The sequence below is a fragment of the Pseudogymnoascus verrucosus genome, assembly GCF_001662655.1.
Source record: "Pseudogymnoascus verrucosus strain UAMH 10579 unplaced genomic scaffold scaffold_69, whole genome shotgun sequence".
Taxonomy (NCBI): domain Eukaryota; kingdom Fungi; phylum Ascomycota; class Leotiomycetes; order Thelebolales; family Thelebolaceae; genus Pseudogymnoascus; species Pseudogymnoascus verrucosus.
In genome coordinates, this window is record NW_017263720.1 from 51,321 (window position 1) to 67,306 (window position 15,986).

Consider the following 15,986-nt stretch of genomic DNA (forward strand, 5'->3'; position numbering starts at 1 on the left):
CAAAAGCCCAGCAAATGAGTCAGAGGAAGCCCCATTGCCAAGCTGATTGCTGAGCTTTACTAAGTTTACTAAGACGTGTTATGACTTAAGCTGGGACAAACGCGCGTGCATGGCTGTGGATAAAAGATCCATCTTGTGGATACGGGTAACTGTATCCTTGGACAGCTGCCTGCGCGTTGCCTACGCGTTGCCAGGTTAATCTTATCAGATCATCTAGCGTGAGGGGTCTCTGTCCACACAAATGCGACAACATGGGGCAGTTTCAGGGAATTCTTTCAGTTCGATCCAACGGAGGCCGGGAATACGGATCTAGAGGCGTACAGAGTGGAGTTTTGGTGTCTTGGTACGGTTAGGCTGTGTTGTAAAAGTGTCGGTGCGAACCCCAGCCTCTTCCCTTTAAAGTGCAAAACGCGTAAAGTCGCGTCACGTGAGGGAAAACGCGCTTCCGAGAAACAAACTAGGGTGCAGACGGGGACTACAAAGGACGCGCTCTTCCCCTCCACCACCTTATTCTTCACGTCACCATCAACACATCCAATTCCTCTTTACTCTCTCTCACTCTGTACCAAAACTACAAGAACATCTACATTAACTCAATTGATCTCACTATCCTCATACAACAATACAATGGCAACCCAAATTACGCCGTCGAAGAAGGTATGTAATCTCTTGCCACCATCACTGTCGTCGTGGGATAGCTTCTAATGAATGATACAGACAGCGTCTTCCCTCGAGAACTTGAAGATGAACGACTCTCCAGCTAAGAAGCTTGACTTCGCCGCTGTTGGAAAAGAGAACCTCCCATTCGACGCCCAAGCACCAGTCGATGACGTCGTCGAGACCAAGAAGCCAATCGTGGCAGAGGCCGATTTGAGCTTGATCGCACCTACAATTAAGCCAGAGGAAGCCGATGAGCCACTGCTTCAGTCAAACCCGAACAGATTCGTCCTGTTCCCAATCAAGTACCACGAGGTATGTGATCACGTCGCGTCAGCACGGACGCGTAACGCGTAAAGTGGACTTTGTACTGACAATTTACAATAGATCTGGCAGATGTACAAGAAGGCGGAAGCATCTTTCTGGACAGCAGAGGAGATTGATCTCTCCAAGGACCTTCACGACTGGAACAACCGCCTCAATGACGATGAGCGCTACTTCATCTCCCACGTTCTCGCTTTCTTCGCCGCGTCCGATGGAATTGTCAACGAGAACCTCCTCGAGCGCTTCAGCAGCGAGGTCCAGATCCCAGAAGCCCGCTGCTTCTACGGTTTCCAAATCATGATCGAGAACATTCACGCCGAGACATACTCCCTCCTCATCGACACATACATCAAGGAGCAGGCTCAACGCACATACCTCTTCAATGCCATCGAGACCATTCCTTGTATCAAGAAGAAGGCCGACTGGGCAGTTAGGTGGATCCAAGATAAGGATTCTACCTTTGCTCAGCGTCTCGTTGCCTTCGCTGCTGTCGAGGGTATCTTCTTCTCCGGCTCCTTCGCCTCCATTTTCTGGCTCAAGAAGCGTGGCCTCATGGCTGGCCTGACCTTCTCGAACGAGCTCATCTCCCGTGATGAGGGTCTCCACACCGACTTCGCCTGCCTCCTCTTCTCCCACCTTAGACACCGCCCAAGCAAGCAGGCCGTCCAAGACGTCATTACCGAGGCTGTCAGCATCGAGCAAGAGTTCTTGACTGAGGCACTTCCCTGTGCGCTGCTCGGCATGAACGCCAACTTGATGAAGCAATACATTGAGTTCGTCGCCGACAGGCTGCTGCTCTCCCTCGGTAACGAGAAGTACTACAAGTCGACCAACCCATTCGACTTCATGGAGAACATCTCCCTGGCAGGAAAGACCAACTTCTTCGAGAAGCGCGTCGCCGACTACCAAAAGACTGGTGTCATGGCATCTACGGTCAAGAAGCACGAGGATACCGCTGCACAGATCGAGTCGAAAGCAGAGAATGGCGGAGACTTCAACTTCGATGAAGACTTCTAGATGCTCCACATTCTTTGGTTCGTCTCTTATCATGTATTTATGCGAATGGTTCCATCGGCGTTGCTTTTGCTTTAAATTGACCTGAAAGGTTGTACAACTTGGCACGGGTAGCTCTGTTGTGGTGGGTGGGTGTCTTGAACATATTTTTTCTTTCATATACCTGGCATAGAATGCTAGCGGGCTCGGCCGTTAATCATCAGGAGATCACTCTTCTCATTGTGGAGTTTTGGGAGTTGTTTTGTAACATGTGGATAGGATTGGAAAGGGGTATGGCTATGCCACGAAATGTGGCATGAAACAATAAGATAGGATTAAGTAGTTGAATAAGTTATATCAAAACTACTTTCGTGGTTACTTCTCATATAAATTGCTTGACCGTGGTATTAATAGTCATATTTGCCATAATAGTATCGAGGTCGACGGAGCCAGTCAGGTGGATTCATTGTTCTCTTTGACATATTCCCGTTAGCTTTGGTTGATACTGAAATCCTAGTATTCACGAGGACACTCGAATTTTTCGAACCATAGTACATGATGTAGATGAAATCTTCAATTAGTTACTCTATATCAGCAATCCACTGAGAGAGAACCTCACCTAGCTATTAGATTGAGAGAAATCATGTTGGAGAGTTCGAATTTCAATTCTCTATTTCTAAATTCCACCTCCGTCGACACCAGTCTATACCAGGGACCTTCTGGCGTGCCACGGCAAAACCAGACTATATGCAGAGACCAAAGCACACGCATTTCGGTTCCGGCTTCTCATCTCTTCCCATCGCTCAAACGCCTTCGAAAAAAATATCAACCGCCATCGACACTTGTCGCCCAGGGTATCCTTTTCCGGTTTCTAAACTCCAACTCCGCGCTGTCCAATAACATTAGGAATATTTTCAAAAACAAAAAAAAATACAAAAAAAAAAGAGCATGGGCAGTGACTGAAGCACGCCAGTATCATCAGAAGAAACCCGATAACGGAAGATCCGAAGAAATGCCAGTACCAGTTCGATGAATCTCCAGCTACTGAGCGATGTCAAAGTCGGTCCAATTATCGAAACCCATGTCGGAGAAATCCATATCGGTGAAATCCACGTCGGCCATAGAATCGAATTGGCCACCCGTCATGCTGAAACCATGGCCAACAGGCTGGGTCTCATCATAGACGCCGACGCCGACATATTCGCCATTAGGCGCTATCCCTGGTGTGTCCAGGAAATTGAAAAAGCCATCCAGGGGGTCGTTGTTGAAGTCGGTTGGTTGAGAATCGTCGGGTGTGGCAGCCTCGTTGGATGCGGAAGGCTCAAGCTCTGGGGTTGCAATGGGGCCGAAGAGATCATCAAGCTCATCGTTATCAGCAGTAGTCAGCTCACTCTCCGTGGACGCGGAGATATTGTTGGTTTCATCAGTGGACCCAGGTGGAGGAACTGCCGAGGGCTCAGAAGCAGTCTCAAGATCAGATGACGAGGAAGTAATCTGCATGTTGCTCTCTGGGAAGTCCAGTGGTGAAATGGTGGGCTGTGTTGTCTGAGCAGTAGTCGTTGAGGAGGCTTGAGAAGCAGATGCGTCAAAGCTCGAGGAGCTAGAGGTTGCCACGGGAGACGACTCTGGAGACGGAAGTGGAGGAAACGTCAACTTGGTGGTAAGTGACTCGACTGCTGAACGGGTAATAGCTGAAACGGGTGCTGGCATGTTCAGAGAAATTGGGTTGACTTGTGATTCATTGGAATATCCCGGATTCTGAACGATTGGGAATGAGGCATTTGGCTGCGCAGCACCGACAATGGCCTGGCTGGTTGATGGAACAGGAATGCTTGTGGGAAACAGAGCACTTGCAACATTGGCAATAGCACAACTGGAGGCAGAACTGGAGGCAGCACTGGACTTCTTCTTTGTGGTAGTCTTCTTTGATTTTGGCGAAGTCTTCGTGGCGGTACCCTTGGCTGCGCCAGCCGGTGAAGTGCTGCCCTGAGCATTTGGCCCAATGGACAGTTGACCTGCGGAGTTCGGTAGCTGCACCTGATAAAAAGGTACAACAGGTGTGTTAACGCCATGGTAGCCAACAGCTTTGGGTGCGGTTGGGCTTGTACCGTGCTCTGTTGGACGGCCAGCAATGTCAATCATCACCGCATTGCCCTTCTGGGATAAAAACACCGGATTGGCGCCCGAGATGTCCGCAAATTTCATGGGAAATCCATCGCCAGTTGGTGTATGACCGCCGAGAGAGTTGTTAGGAGGCGATCCATTGGCAGCCTTTGCCGCAGCATCTTTCTCGGGATCTTTTTCCCAGTTTACACCATCAAAGGCGTTAATCAAGAAGGAAGGTGGTGCCGAAGGCAAATTGTTGATTGCTCCTTGTAGGTTTCCCAAGCCTGGACCTGACATTACCATTGGAGGCAGCTTTGGATAATTTGGTACGTTTGGTACTGGCAACCCACGTGCACGAAGATCAGCGTGCTGGCGTCTCATGGTGGCTGCCCTAAGCTGGGCTTCTGCAACTCTAGCCGCATGACTCAAGGTTGGAAGCACGAAGTTCTCGCCCTGGTTGGTGTTGTTAAGCTGGCGACCAGATGGTAGAGAGTATGTAGTCGTGGAGTTTTGTTGACCCATGGAATTGAAGGTCTGGTTGACATTTGTACCGTATTGCTGAGGGACATGGCCAAGAGCACCCGGAGTTAGCTGGTGCAAATTGAAATTTCCATTTTGGTGACCACCAAATGCAGGCTGTAAATTAACAGTCATGAGCTGTCCATTGACCTTGATTTGCTGTTGATAAGCTCCGGAAGTTTGCATGTTTGACGATTGATAACCGGCCATGGTTGGCATGTTTTCAAACATATTTTGTTGCTGCGGTATCAGCTGACCGCTGGGGCAAACGATGAAGGAAGGAATTTGTGAGCCAAATTGAACTGGTTGGCCCTGAGGATTCTGCATAGCCATTTGCTGGAAGTTGGCATTTTGGGCAAGCGGAGAAAATTGTTGGTTGAAATTCGACAGATTATTAAAATCCATCACGTTTTGCGCATGTTGGTATTGCGCGCCATTGTGCACACCATTGCCTTGCTGCTGGATGCCAAATGATGGGGTTGCATCGTGGTTTTGAAGCTTGATAGCATGCGAACTGTTCAGTTGAGCAACCGCAGATTGTTGGTGGTCACGATCCTGCTTCTCTGCAAAGAGAACGACTCCAAACTGCTCTGGCGAGAGTTTTGCAAGCCACTTGCTTTGCTCGTCTTCACCCCAGGTTAGAAAGTCTCTCATTTTTCTGAGGTCATCATCCTCAAGCGATTGATCAGTCGATATTTTCTTGAAGTGCTTCAAGCCAGCAGCGAAATCTTCAGGGGAGAATACAGATTCGCCGAGGACAAGAGTTCGTGAGCGTGGAATAGGGAGTGTTGCCTTTGCACTGGGGCCCTTACGAGCACGCTTCTTGGGTTGGGTTTGGTGATTGCCAGCATTATCTCCTGACTGTCTGTCTGGAGAGCTCATCATCTGAAAGTTAAGTCAGTAAGAGTAAATCACAACTATCACCTGATTGGAGAGTAATATCAGGTTTAAGGGAGGGTAATTGTTGAACACATCAATGATAGCTGAGGCGCGATATGACGCGTCTCAAGCTTTCACTCCTGGTTTAATCAAGAAAAAAATGAAGATAAAATCATACCTGATCATGTGAAAGCTGGCGCTTGTTGCTGGCAGGAGTAGGAATAGAAGGTGCAATTGAAGCACGGTGGCCAGTCTTGTACTGGTCGAGGGTGAGGCCGATCATGCCGCCAGCACCATTGATGTCGTGCTCAGGGTTGAGGTGGTAAGTGGAGATTGGAGATGTCAGAGCAGGGTTGATGAGGTCCGAAGTAAAAGCTTCAGTATCGTCCGTCGCGTAGGAAGCTGTGTTGGGATTGAATGGTGGGTATTGAGGTTGGCCAATTTGGACCGAAGGCCAATTGTGAGAACTCATGTTGCAAGAGAGCAAAGTTGAGAAGGTAAAAAGAGAATTGATTACCACAATGGTAATAAAATGAAGAAGCAAGGTTTGAATTGATTGAAGAATTGTTGTTGAAAGCGTTTTGTAATTGTTGGTTGAATGTCGAGGTTGTGGAAGAAAAAAAAGTGGTGGGGGGAAGTCGGTGAAAGTGAGGTTATACCTAAGCGGCGGAGTATATCAATGAATTCACAACTGGCGGGCAAATCGAGGCAGGGCTGAGCTTGGACCCCAAGCTCAAATTTCCTAATCTGGTAAAAACCTCCAGCCACCCAAAATTCAATTCGGATTGGAATCGCCAACTATTTTGTCGCGCAGTGAATTTAACAGTTAGGGGTAGTATAATCCCACAATTTCTCCCATGATATTTCACTGCACCCTCTCAAGTTCGGGAAGCTTCAGCAAAGTGTTACCTTGACATATATATTCCTCCGTGATAAATCAACGTCTAATAATTACTCACGTATATCCCCGCGAAAGTACAGCCATGCAATGTAAATGATTTGCCCAAACTATCAGGCTCACTTGCGATATGTTCTAATCGTCATATGGGAATATCGCTCGCTCTTAGAAATATAAAACATCATACCTTCTTAAAGCATGTTGCTTTATCAGTTATTCCAATTCCTCCTTGTCTTCTCTTTCCCCACCAGCGACCGTGCCGTTGGGCAGAGCCAGATATCGGGCCCTTTATCAGAGTCGCATTTTCGACCATTTTCAACCAGAGTCTCGATCTCCTTTGCGACAGTCCTATTGCTGCTTATAGTTGTCATATCATTTGACCAGCCATATAAGAACACGGATTGGTTGATCACAGAGAGTACTTTCGATACTTCAATGGCCATCGGTCCTATGCGGCGTTCCATACCAGGGATATCCACTTCAACAACATCAATCGGTAGCTTCAGCTCCTGTGGTATTCTGTGAGTTGAAAGCTCTTGCAAGCCAGAAACACGCTGTTCGCATGTTAACTCCGCTGTGCCATCTCTATCCAGGATAAAGTCTCTTCGACGTTTTTCCGAGTCCGTCCCTATCAGATCGACAATCTCATGCATACGTTGTGCTGCCTCTCGAGTACACAGAAGTTTCCTTGGACCACAAGCAGGCCAGAGGCTCTTGGGCAATAGTTGATCGTCCCTCTCCATTTCGATTTGCCTCTTAACTGCCCGGTGATGCCATTCCTCAGTCTCGACCGGGCAATGCGACAAGTCGCTCACAAGGGCAAGTAGGATAGTGCAATCAATATTGACAGGGTCCGTAAAGTCTGCAAATGGATTGACAGCAACTTTATCCAACACATCTGCCAATGGAGGTGCTGGTTGCAAATCTTCAGATCTTTGAATTTGGATACCCATTCCTTCGATCTGGCCAAGAATTGCTTCCACTGCTCCTACACAGCCCCGAGGGATCTTGGGTAACACCATGCGAATTTTCGGGTGACGATATCGCACCCTAGTTGCACGAGATGCTGCTACTAATCCCTCTGCCTGTTTCAATAGGCCTTCTGCCTGGACACTGCTGGAGCTGTCTGTTCCGCTGTCATACTCCTCGTCGCTGGACGAATCAACAATCCAGCCAGCTTTGGCTATGTCAAATAGTATCCGTTTCTCAGTCAACGTTGATACCTTTACCCACTCTAATCCATCCTGGGCGACAATATCAACCAGAACATTGGAGCGCTTGTGGATCGAGCCTGGGGTACTCCGAACTTTCTCTCCATCGCGAAGGTTCACGGGAGAGGGCCAGTGGAAGCGTTTCCCCAGCGCCACAACGCCCGTACAACCTTTCGCAGCATCCCAAACTGCAGCATAAAAAGGGAAATTGCTAGACCTTAATGTGTGGGCAGTCTTTGGTACTGTAGGATCTGATTTGCAAAGCTGGGTATGAGTCAGAGAGGTCCGGTTTACGATAAATACGGCAAAGAAGCACCTTTCGAAGTAATTTATACTCTGTTTTCACACTGCTCTTAAAGTGCCGCAGCTCAGCAGTTTCCTTTTTCTCGTCCTGGAGGTAGTTTTGGAACACCTCCAGTTCATCAACAAGGACGCGGCATCGGTCTAGGAGATCTTGTCCTTGCTCTGCCCCTCCTTCAAGATCCAATTTTGACAACTGTGAAGAGACATCAACCAACGAGTCTTGAGGCTCGTTATTTTCGCTCATCGTCTCCTTTTTATTAGGATAAAATATAAACTTGAATGTCTCGGGGACCGTCGTCTTCAATGGTGATCACCCTAGCTAGTGCTGCCGCAGAGCCGCACCTTATTTTTCAACTCCTATGCACGCGATAAGTGCGAAAGCCACGAGAACTAATAAAGGAAATTTCAATATTAAAACAATGTATGAAATCGCTGTTTAAATGGACACAGCTAAGTTTTACTCATGCTCAAAGGTTTGCAGGTTGGGCAATGACAATGATATTTTTTGACATATCTCAAAGCACGTGACTATGATGGATCTTTGTTCCCCACCATGCCCTACTATGGCAAGAGTCGTTCAAATTGGGGAACTTCCACATTTGCGAGGGAAACACAAAAGTTCTTGAAAATGTTAATAATGTAGGTTAGAGTATATACTACTGGAAGTAATATGTAAACGTCCAATTTTGACCTGTATAATCAAAATTTACCAACTCCTCTGTCCAATCCGCTAGCGGCCACCGCACTAGCAGCTCCAAACTTGTCACTTTCGTGGGGTCGCCTATCTGGACACCTCAATCTCACCCCGCTGGAAAGCTACAGATCCCACTCCCGCCACATCTCGCAGCCTCGCCCGCATTACCACAGCACGAGCAAGTCATTCCTCCCTCACGACCTCGATTCGCCGACATCCAAAATGCCGTACCTCCCCACAGCCCAAGAGTGGCTCACTCAATCCGCCCTCCTCCTCCAGGCGCGTCCCACAACCGTACGTCCCTCCTTGCGATGCCCATACCCGTCTCGCACAACCCCGCTGCTACCCCCCCTTGTGCAAGCCTCAAACTGATCACCGCAAATAGTCCCGCATAACGACAAAATACACTGTCAAACCCTCCACGCGCCGCGCAACGGCTGAAACCGCCGCCCCTGCTCCAGTTGCTTTCCTGACGCTCAAAACCTACGACCCGGCTTCAGGCACAACCCTCAAATACCGCACCGACAAAGCCGCAGAGGTCGGACGTCTCGTGCTCTCCTTGTCCCGGCTCGGGCGCGAGATGGCTGGCCTGCCGGAGCTGAAGGAGGAAGATGTTAAGATGGAGGAGGCCGGGGATGCGGTCACTGGAGCAGCGGCGCCAGTGCCGGAGAAGGCTGGGGCGCAGCCGGGTGGAGCCAAGAAGGGAAAGAAGAAGGGGAGAAAGTGAGAGAGAGTTACATGGAGCCAGATGGGACGGGGGATTGTGGGTGGGAGGCATTATAGGCGTTTTGGGCATACTGTTAAGCGATGTTTGAAAGTTGGGTTGCGGAAGATGGGAGCCATAGTGGGGTATAATGTGGCAGGCGTGGGATGGGATTAGATTTCATCATGGGACAGATACCTGAAGCTAGATATCCAAAGGCTTAGATCTCTCAACGTGCTTCATGAGATGTGCCCTTAAAGGATACGAAAATATAGGAGCCTTTAACCAAGAATCCCGCAATTGGTTCAACGAGCTGAAGAGATCATACCACAACAGAGAAATCGAGCACCAAATCACAATTAGCGAAGATGTAGCTGGATCTAATCGAATCACCTCGGCTGTCGGACATGATGCCCACTCTCAGAACCACTACTGTTACCGCCACTCCATTGTCGCCGTCGTAATGACTTCCTGTCGCCCCACCCCCTTTCTCACCACTGCTGGTAATACCACCGTCACCACCAATCCCCTGTCACCGTCACACAATACGCGCACACGATCACGTAGGTGGAATATTAGTCCCAACAGTCCGTAGACGCTAGGCAAGCTGCCTGTATTATCAGCGACTAAACATGCTGATATAAGCGGGTCCTTCTCGAATTCGACGGGAGCATTGATTCTAGTTACTCTTCCTCGATTTCCGTCTCTTAATCAAGCTGAAGACAGCTAGCATAGCAAATCTAGTCACATATCCGTAGTCGTGAGAAACTGTTCATGAATTACATTGCTCTGAGTCCCTAAAACTCGACCTAGCTTTGCTAGCGCTGTGAGACCTCCTCATCTCTTCCCCCGAAGATCTCATCTCCAAGATCAAACTTTATCAGAAACATAAAATACAGATAAATCTATCTACGCATCCTTTCCAGGCTTGCCCACCAACTTCTTCTTGTCATCATCATCATCCGCCTCGTCGTCGCTCCAGCCTGCCCCGTCATCGCCAACAGCAAAGATAGTTTCGCCATCTAGCGACTGCCTCGATGCGCTCGGGGCATCATTTGGAGCCTGTGCCTTCGTTGGCGCGGATTTCGGTGCAGCATCGTATCGTGGACCTTCAGTGCCGCGCTCATCGCGGGCCTCCTCTTCGTCTCCGGAATCATCCGCTCCAAAGTCTCCAATCTCGAAACCTTCATCATCTTGTGCGATCTATTGGTCACGTTAGTACGTATATCAGGTGTATCCACATATTCTCTACTTACCTCGTCACTCATTGCGAATCTGCGGTTGTTTGCCGTTGGCAGCCACATGTAGCAAATAAATGCAACGTCGGCGAAATAGACAATGTTCAGCCATCCGTCAAGTATGAACCATCTTGTCTTCCAGTGCCCTGGAACGAAATCCGGGTCCCTGACACCAGCAAATGTGACACTGTTGAAGAAGAAGAATGCGAAGATGACAGCAATGCTTAGGAGAATGCAGATCCAGAGCTTGCGGTACATGCTGGCCTTGACGTTTTGCTTACGCTCTGTGAGATCCTTAATCGTGTGCGTCAGGGAGTTAAGAGTCCACACATAGAAACCAGTGAGAGTTCCGGCAAGAGGTAGAATAACAAAGAGGACAATGGGTCCTGCATTATCCGGGGTGACTGTCAAACTCGCGATGGCGTAAATGAGGCCAAAGACGAAGTGGGCAAATGCAAGCCAGCGAACGTAAATCATCGTCTTCCCAAGAGTAGGCTTGACAACTCCGTAGCCCATACAGACGATCAGGAGAAGGAAGAACGAGAAAGAGTTGCGGCCAGCGTTCAGAACTGCAACGACAATCATCAATACTTTCGAGCCGACGTTGCTTCCATTGCGGTTTTGGTAATCGTAGAAAAGCCATGTCATCAGCATCTCGACAATCAAGAATATTACGATGGCCGTAATATAGTTCTGAACAGCGAGAATATCGTGCCTATGCTGAACATAGAAGAATCCCCAGAAAACTGCTAGTAAGGCATATACGATAGTCAGGCCCCCGTAAAACGGTAGCTTGGCAATCTGAGCACCATCCAGTTCTCCATAAGCGTTTCGAAATTCCACGACTGCTTGATAATCAACGCCATCCTCGGCATCTGTGCTAACACAGTAGTATCCCGTGGTTTTGATCAAGTAGTTTGTTGCTGCTATATTCTTCAGATCAATTGCGGTGGTCTTGAGTTCGGATGTCGACGACTCGGTCGCATTTGGCGCCAGAATATATTTGTTCAGATCTGCCTTGTCGCAAAGCTTCCTCTGGACATTCTTTTCGGTGCAAATATATTCTTTCTGAGAGATAGGTTAGTAACGGTTCAGGGGTATAGAACATTGACGTTGTGCATACGGGGGTACCAGGAGCAGCCCCCTCGGGGAACACTCCAACAAGCTCCTCATCCTTCCACTCGAATATCACAAGACTGACGGATGCCGCCTTCTGCTCAGCAGGAGGCTTCAGAAATTTGACCAGGATGAATGGATCCACGCTGCCTCCCCAAGACTTCCGGCTGTACATTCCAGCGCATTTTAATCTGTTGTCCTCCTTCTGATCCTGCGAATCGAGATTAGCTAACAATCCATTATTCCGCCTTGGAATGGATACTAACTAATACAACTTCTCCTGCATTGACCGATGTCAGCAGAAGCCCAGCTAACAGGAGTCCATTTTTCCAGGCCCTCATGTTGACTGTGCAGGCCGCGTCGCCTTGTAACTAGGCCGGTGGTTTCGGTCCGCAATGCTTCGAGATGCTTTCGAAGCTTAGGTGTCAATCTCGCAGGAGAAGCTCATCCAGAGTCGGGCTTCGTAGTATAATCAAAGTAGAGCCAAAACTATGTTGTGCCTTGGCATTCAAACGATGTTAAATTATCGATGGACTTGACACGACAAGCTGAGGTTAGGTACGTCGTAATAGCTCCCAAGAGGCCCACTGCGCCCCTAAGGCAAACCAAAGCCGGAACCACGGAACAACCCACAACCCGCCGCTGACGCCACATCCCTGTCAAAACCGAGGCTGACAAAAGATATTTCAGCCTTGACAGCCCCCACTGACAAAGTCAAGAGGCAACATTAATCTATAATATCTACAGCCACACGATCAAAAATGGCAACTCAGATTATTGATCCGGGGAAGGCAGTTGCTGAGGCTGTATCTATTTGCAAGCGCTGCAATAAAGACGAGGCTACTACGAATATTCGATCTGAGCCAGTCTGTCTGTGAGTAAATGACCCCTCTTCTACCCAGCCTCGCTGACCTCAAAAGGCAATGCTTCACGTACTATGTGAACACCAAAGCCATTAAGCGCCTAGAGACTTATAAAGATCGCAACCGGCAATCAGAGACAAAGCGATATTTGCTCCCCCTCTCGTTCGGCGCATCTTCTACCTCGCTCCTCCATATTCTCGACGAACAACTGCGAAAACAATCGGAGCGCATGGGCCGCACCTCATACGAACTCATTATCACACACGTTGATCTCGAATTCGAAGACGAAGTTGCATCTGAGAAGATCCGTTCATTATGGAAGGCGGTGCAAGACCGATTCCCAAAGCACACATACGTCGAGGTCAGCATAGCTGATGCCCTCGACATCAAATCGATCGACTGGCCGTCGCTTGGTCTGACGGTCGATGAGCAACTCCCAAAAAAGGAGCGCTTAGCAAATCTACTCAAATCTATTTCTACCGCAACTTCTCGCTCAGATATCGCCTCCACACTCCTCACGCGCCTCCTGGTATCCGTCGCTGGGAAGAACAGCTGCGGCAGCATCCTCTTCGGCGACTCAACAACCCGACTCGCCGAGAAGACACTCACCGAAACTGCCAAAGGCCGAGGTTTCTCTCTCCCATGGCAGGTCTCAGATGGCGCCTCGCCGTTTGGCGACAGCCTGCTCTTCAACTACCCGATGCGCGATCTCTTGAAGAAGGAACTAGTCGCATTCACCAAGCTCACATCGCCCCCTTTGAGCGGCATCGTGATCCCAGTCAACACCAAGTCAGCGCTGAGTGCCAGCAGCAAGAGCACAACAATTGATGACTTGATGACACAGTACTTCGAGTCCGTCGAGGAGAATTACCCTAGTATTGTGGCGAATGTAGTCAGGACATCGAGCAAGCTCAAGACACCAGAGGTTAATGACGGCGCGGAATGCACGCTGTGTGGCATCCCAGTCGCTGAAGGCACAGATGGTATTGATGGTTGGAGTGGCGAACAAAGCTCATCCTCACAGCCTACGAGGGAGGTTGCCAGTGCGCGGCCCATATTGTGCTACGGTTGCGCGAGGTCAATCAATGGTTGAAAGTGTTGAAAGTCCGTCTGATAGAACTTGAGGTTACTATTCAACGGGCCTTGATTACCCAGAACTGCCTTTCACGGCCTAGACACTCTGTGATTCAAGCGCAGCGCAGGTTCGACCAGTGATTGCTATAACACATGGTGTTTCGCAGCATTATATAAGATAATCGAGGTATATGGCAGCCAATATATTGGCTAGATGGATCTCGGGCATCATTATATACCTACTGGGATAGAATAAAATGGATCATATAGAGGCATACAGGGAAGGCTAGATGAAATATAAACTCCGTACTTCACATTCATTTAATATTTAAATTTCGCTATGAACGTATTATAATTCTATTAGTATAAAAAAACAGTCCATGATATATATCAGTACTCTCAGATACGATTATATTATTTAACGAAAGGGGCAAAAGACTCATCAGATCTCATTGTTTAAGATCTGATGAGGAGAAAATCACTTGATTTTACATTTGGATGTTTATGATATGTATATTTATTCACTTGTTATTTTTTGTCCTTTGATTGGTGGGAGTCGAATTCGTAACCTCTTTATTCATCCAAGCCCTGGCCAGATTGTCCTGACAGTGGTACTCCCACTGCGCCACTGTGCCGCTTGAAAGATGAGGAGTTAAGTTGTATTATAAGGGGCAGTAGGCGTTGGGTGTGAAAGGGGGTGGGGGATGTGGGGTTAGCACTGAGAGCTCAAGCATGTGTGCACATGACTTGTAGTATAAGCCATCAGCAGGAGACACTATCCAATACAATGTTGTCTATACTATCCTACACCACGCTGTATATCAACCTGCATGAAATGCGGCAAGAGAAAACGCCTCTCCACCGTTTATTAATTTCCCAACACCGTCCAATTAACGCCCACACACCCCTTGCATCTCGACAGCACCACCCCTCCCCCTCTTCATCAAAACATCTTCTCCCAATCCGGCGTCGCCACAATCTTCCCCATCACCCTCCCCATCCCCGTCCCACTCATCTCCTCCCCCCCTTCCTCCCCCTTCTCCGCCCCAAGCCCCTGAACCACCACCCCCGTCGTCAGGAAATCGAACTCCGCGCCACGTCCCAACGCCAAACTCGTACCGCCCCAACTCAACTCCACCTTCCCACTCCGCCTCACCACCAGTTTCCCAATCAATCCCGGCTCCTGCACCAACGCATCCTTGACTTTGGATCCGGTAACAGGTCGCGGCACAGCAGCGTCTGCCTCAGCTGCGGGCTCGGCCTTGACTTCTGGCGTGTCGTCCAGGTCGATGGTGCCAGTTGGTATGTCACTGAGTTGGACATCCACGTCTCCGGGGTCTTGCTTGACAGGTTGTTCCACATTCGCCAGCTTCGGCAGGATAGGCGGAAACTGGAAGAGGTACAGCCGACCCTCCTTGTGATCCGGGCTAATCTGTGCCTCCTCGCCCATGAGGACGTCGCCCTCGGTTTGTGGCGGAGCGGCGGTGGTGCTCATACCACCCAGTTCGCGGGCGAGGATATCGATGTCCTCGAGGTAGCGCTCATATTCTTGTTTATCTTCTTCGGTTTGAAGAACGGGCTTCTTGGCGTTGGCAGCGAGGAAGGCAGAGGGTCGCTGTGGTGCGGTGGCAGGCGCTGGCTTGGGGGTTTCTTGTGCGGTGGATGGTGATGCTTCGGCTTCAGCGCCGGCTTGGATGTCGGCCATGGGTGTGGCATCGATTTCCATTTCATCCGCCCCGGCATCTTGGGCTCCTGGCTCGCTCTTCACGACTGGCTCCTCTTGTGGGACGAATAGGCCACCCTCCTCGGGGGCTTCGACCTTGACCTCCTCTTCCACTTCGACCTTTGTTTCACCACTCGATGAATCTGTGTTGACGAGCATAACACGCGCCTTATGCTCATGCCTCGTAAGTCGAATGGGGTTCATCGCATGTCCGCCCGCGCGGCCCTTGCCCTTCCTCGCCCGAGATTGTCCTGTGACAACATCGCCCTCGTCGTCGCTGATCAGATTGATATGTTCGATATCCGTACGTGGCGCGATATCATCACCCTCTTCCAGTTCTTCAGGATAGACAGGCTCGCTGTATCCACCTCCGCCACCGCCTCCACCACCTCCACTCCAACCCCCTCCGCCTCCTCCACTTCCACCCCCACCTCCACTCCTATATCCACCGCCATCAGTTTTAATCCTCATGCCCCCTCCACCACCCGCGCCGCCACCACCAGCACCAGACCTCATCCCACTCCCCGGCCCAAACATCCCCCCTCGTTTATCTGCGCACCATATTAGCCTCACACCTCCAAATCTCTCTCTCCCCACAAACTCACCTCCCGCCTCAGGCGCCTGCGCAAACGGCCCACTCGCCCTCCCAACAACCCTATCCCTATCATCCCCCCTCCCCACCCCC

The 15,986-nt window shown here is 49.6% G+C and overlaps 7 protein-coding genes across 7 annotated transcripts in view; 3 read left to right on the plus strand and 4 right to left on the minus strand.

Moving 5' to 3' along the window:
• Positions 1-500: 500 nt before the first annotated feature.
• RNR2 (Ribonucleotide-diphosphate reductase (RNR), small subunit) lies at positions 501-2,348 on the plus strand. Its single transcript, XM_018279168.2, has 3 exons — positions 501-657; positions 718-972; positions 1,045-2,348. Exons 1-3 carry the CDS (start codon positions 628-630, stop codon positions 1,996-1,998), a joined length of 1,239 nt encoding a protein of 412 aa, XP_018125788.1. The 5' UTR covers positions 501-627; the 3' UTR covers positions 1,999-2,348.
• A 667-nt stretch (positions 2,349-3,015) lies between these two features.
• On the minus strand, positions 3,016-5,950 carry VE01_09760 (uncharacterized protein; the record flags this gene model as incomplete). The annotated part of the gene is made up of 2 exons (XM_018279169.1): positions 3,016-5,484; positions 5,657-5,950. 2 exons carry the CDS (start codon positions 5,948-5,950, stop codon positions 3,016-3,018), a joined length of 2,763 nt encoding a protein of 920 aa, XP_018125805.1.
• Positions 5,951-6,585: 635 nt separating this feature from the next.
• Positions 6,586-8,134, minus strand: VE01_09761 (uncharacterized protein; the record flags this gene model as incomplete). The annotated part of the gene is made up of 2 exons (XM_018279170.1): positions 6,586-7,851; positions 7,904-8,134. The coding sequence occupies 2 exons, from the start codon at positions 8,132-8,134 to the stop codon at positions 6,586-6,588; spliced, it is 1,497 nt and encodes a 498-aa protein (XP_018125827.1).
• A 672-nt stretch (positions 8,135-8,806) lies between these two features.
• On the plus strand, positions 8,807-9,311 carry VE01_09762 (uncharacterized protein; the record flags this gene model as incomplete). The annotated part of the gene is made up of 2 exons (XM_018279171.1): positions 8,807-8,878; positions 8,970-9,311. The coding sequence occupies 2 exons, from the start codon at positions 8,807-8,809 to the stop codon at positions 9,309-9,311; spliced, it is 414 nt and encodes a 137-aa protein (XP_018125826.1).
• A 736-nt stretch (positions 9,312-10,047) lies between these two features.
• On the minus strand, positions 10,048-12,183 carry VE01_09763 (uncharacterized protein). Its single transcript, XM_018279172.2, has 4 exons — positions 11,908-12,183; positions 11,649-11,852; positions 10,544-11,593; positions 10,048-10,490 (listed from the first exon to the last, which is right to left on the minus strand). Exons 1-4 carry the CDS (start codon positions 11,980-11,982, stop codon positions 10,197-10,199), a joined length of 1,623 nt encoding a protein of 540 aa, XP_018125825.1. The 5' UTR covers positions 11,983-12,183; the 3' UTR covers positions 10,048-10,196.
• Positions 12,184-12,348: 165 nt separating this feature from the next.
• On the plus strand, positions 12,349-13,885 carry NCS2 (cytoplasmic tRNA 2-thiolation protein 2). The gene is made up of 2 exons (XM_018279173.2): positions 12,349-12,515; positions 12,562-13,885. The coding sequence occupies exons 1-2, from the start codon at positions 12,403-12,405 to the stop codon at positions 13,595-13,597; spliced, it is 1,149 nt and encodes a 382-aa protein (XP_018125824.1). The 5' UTR covers positions 12,349-12,402; the 3' UTR covers positions 13,598-13,885.
• An 89-nt stretch (positions 13,886-13,974) lies between these two features.
• The window catches only part of VE01_09765 (uncharacterized protein), a 2,725-nt gene continuing 713 nt past the window's right edge, over positions 13,975-15,986 (minus strand). The window contains exons 2-3 of the mRNA XM_018279174.2: positions 15,907-15,922; positions 13,975-15,852 (exon numbers count right to left, since the gene is read on the minus strand). Coding sequence (XP_018125823.1) covers positions 14,522-15,852; positions 15,907-15,922 — 1,347 coding nt within the window. The 3' untranslated portion in view covers positions 13,975-14,521. The remainder of the gene's footprint in view (positions 15,853-15,906; positions 15,923-15,986) is intronic.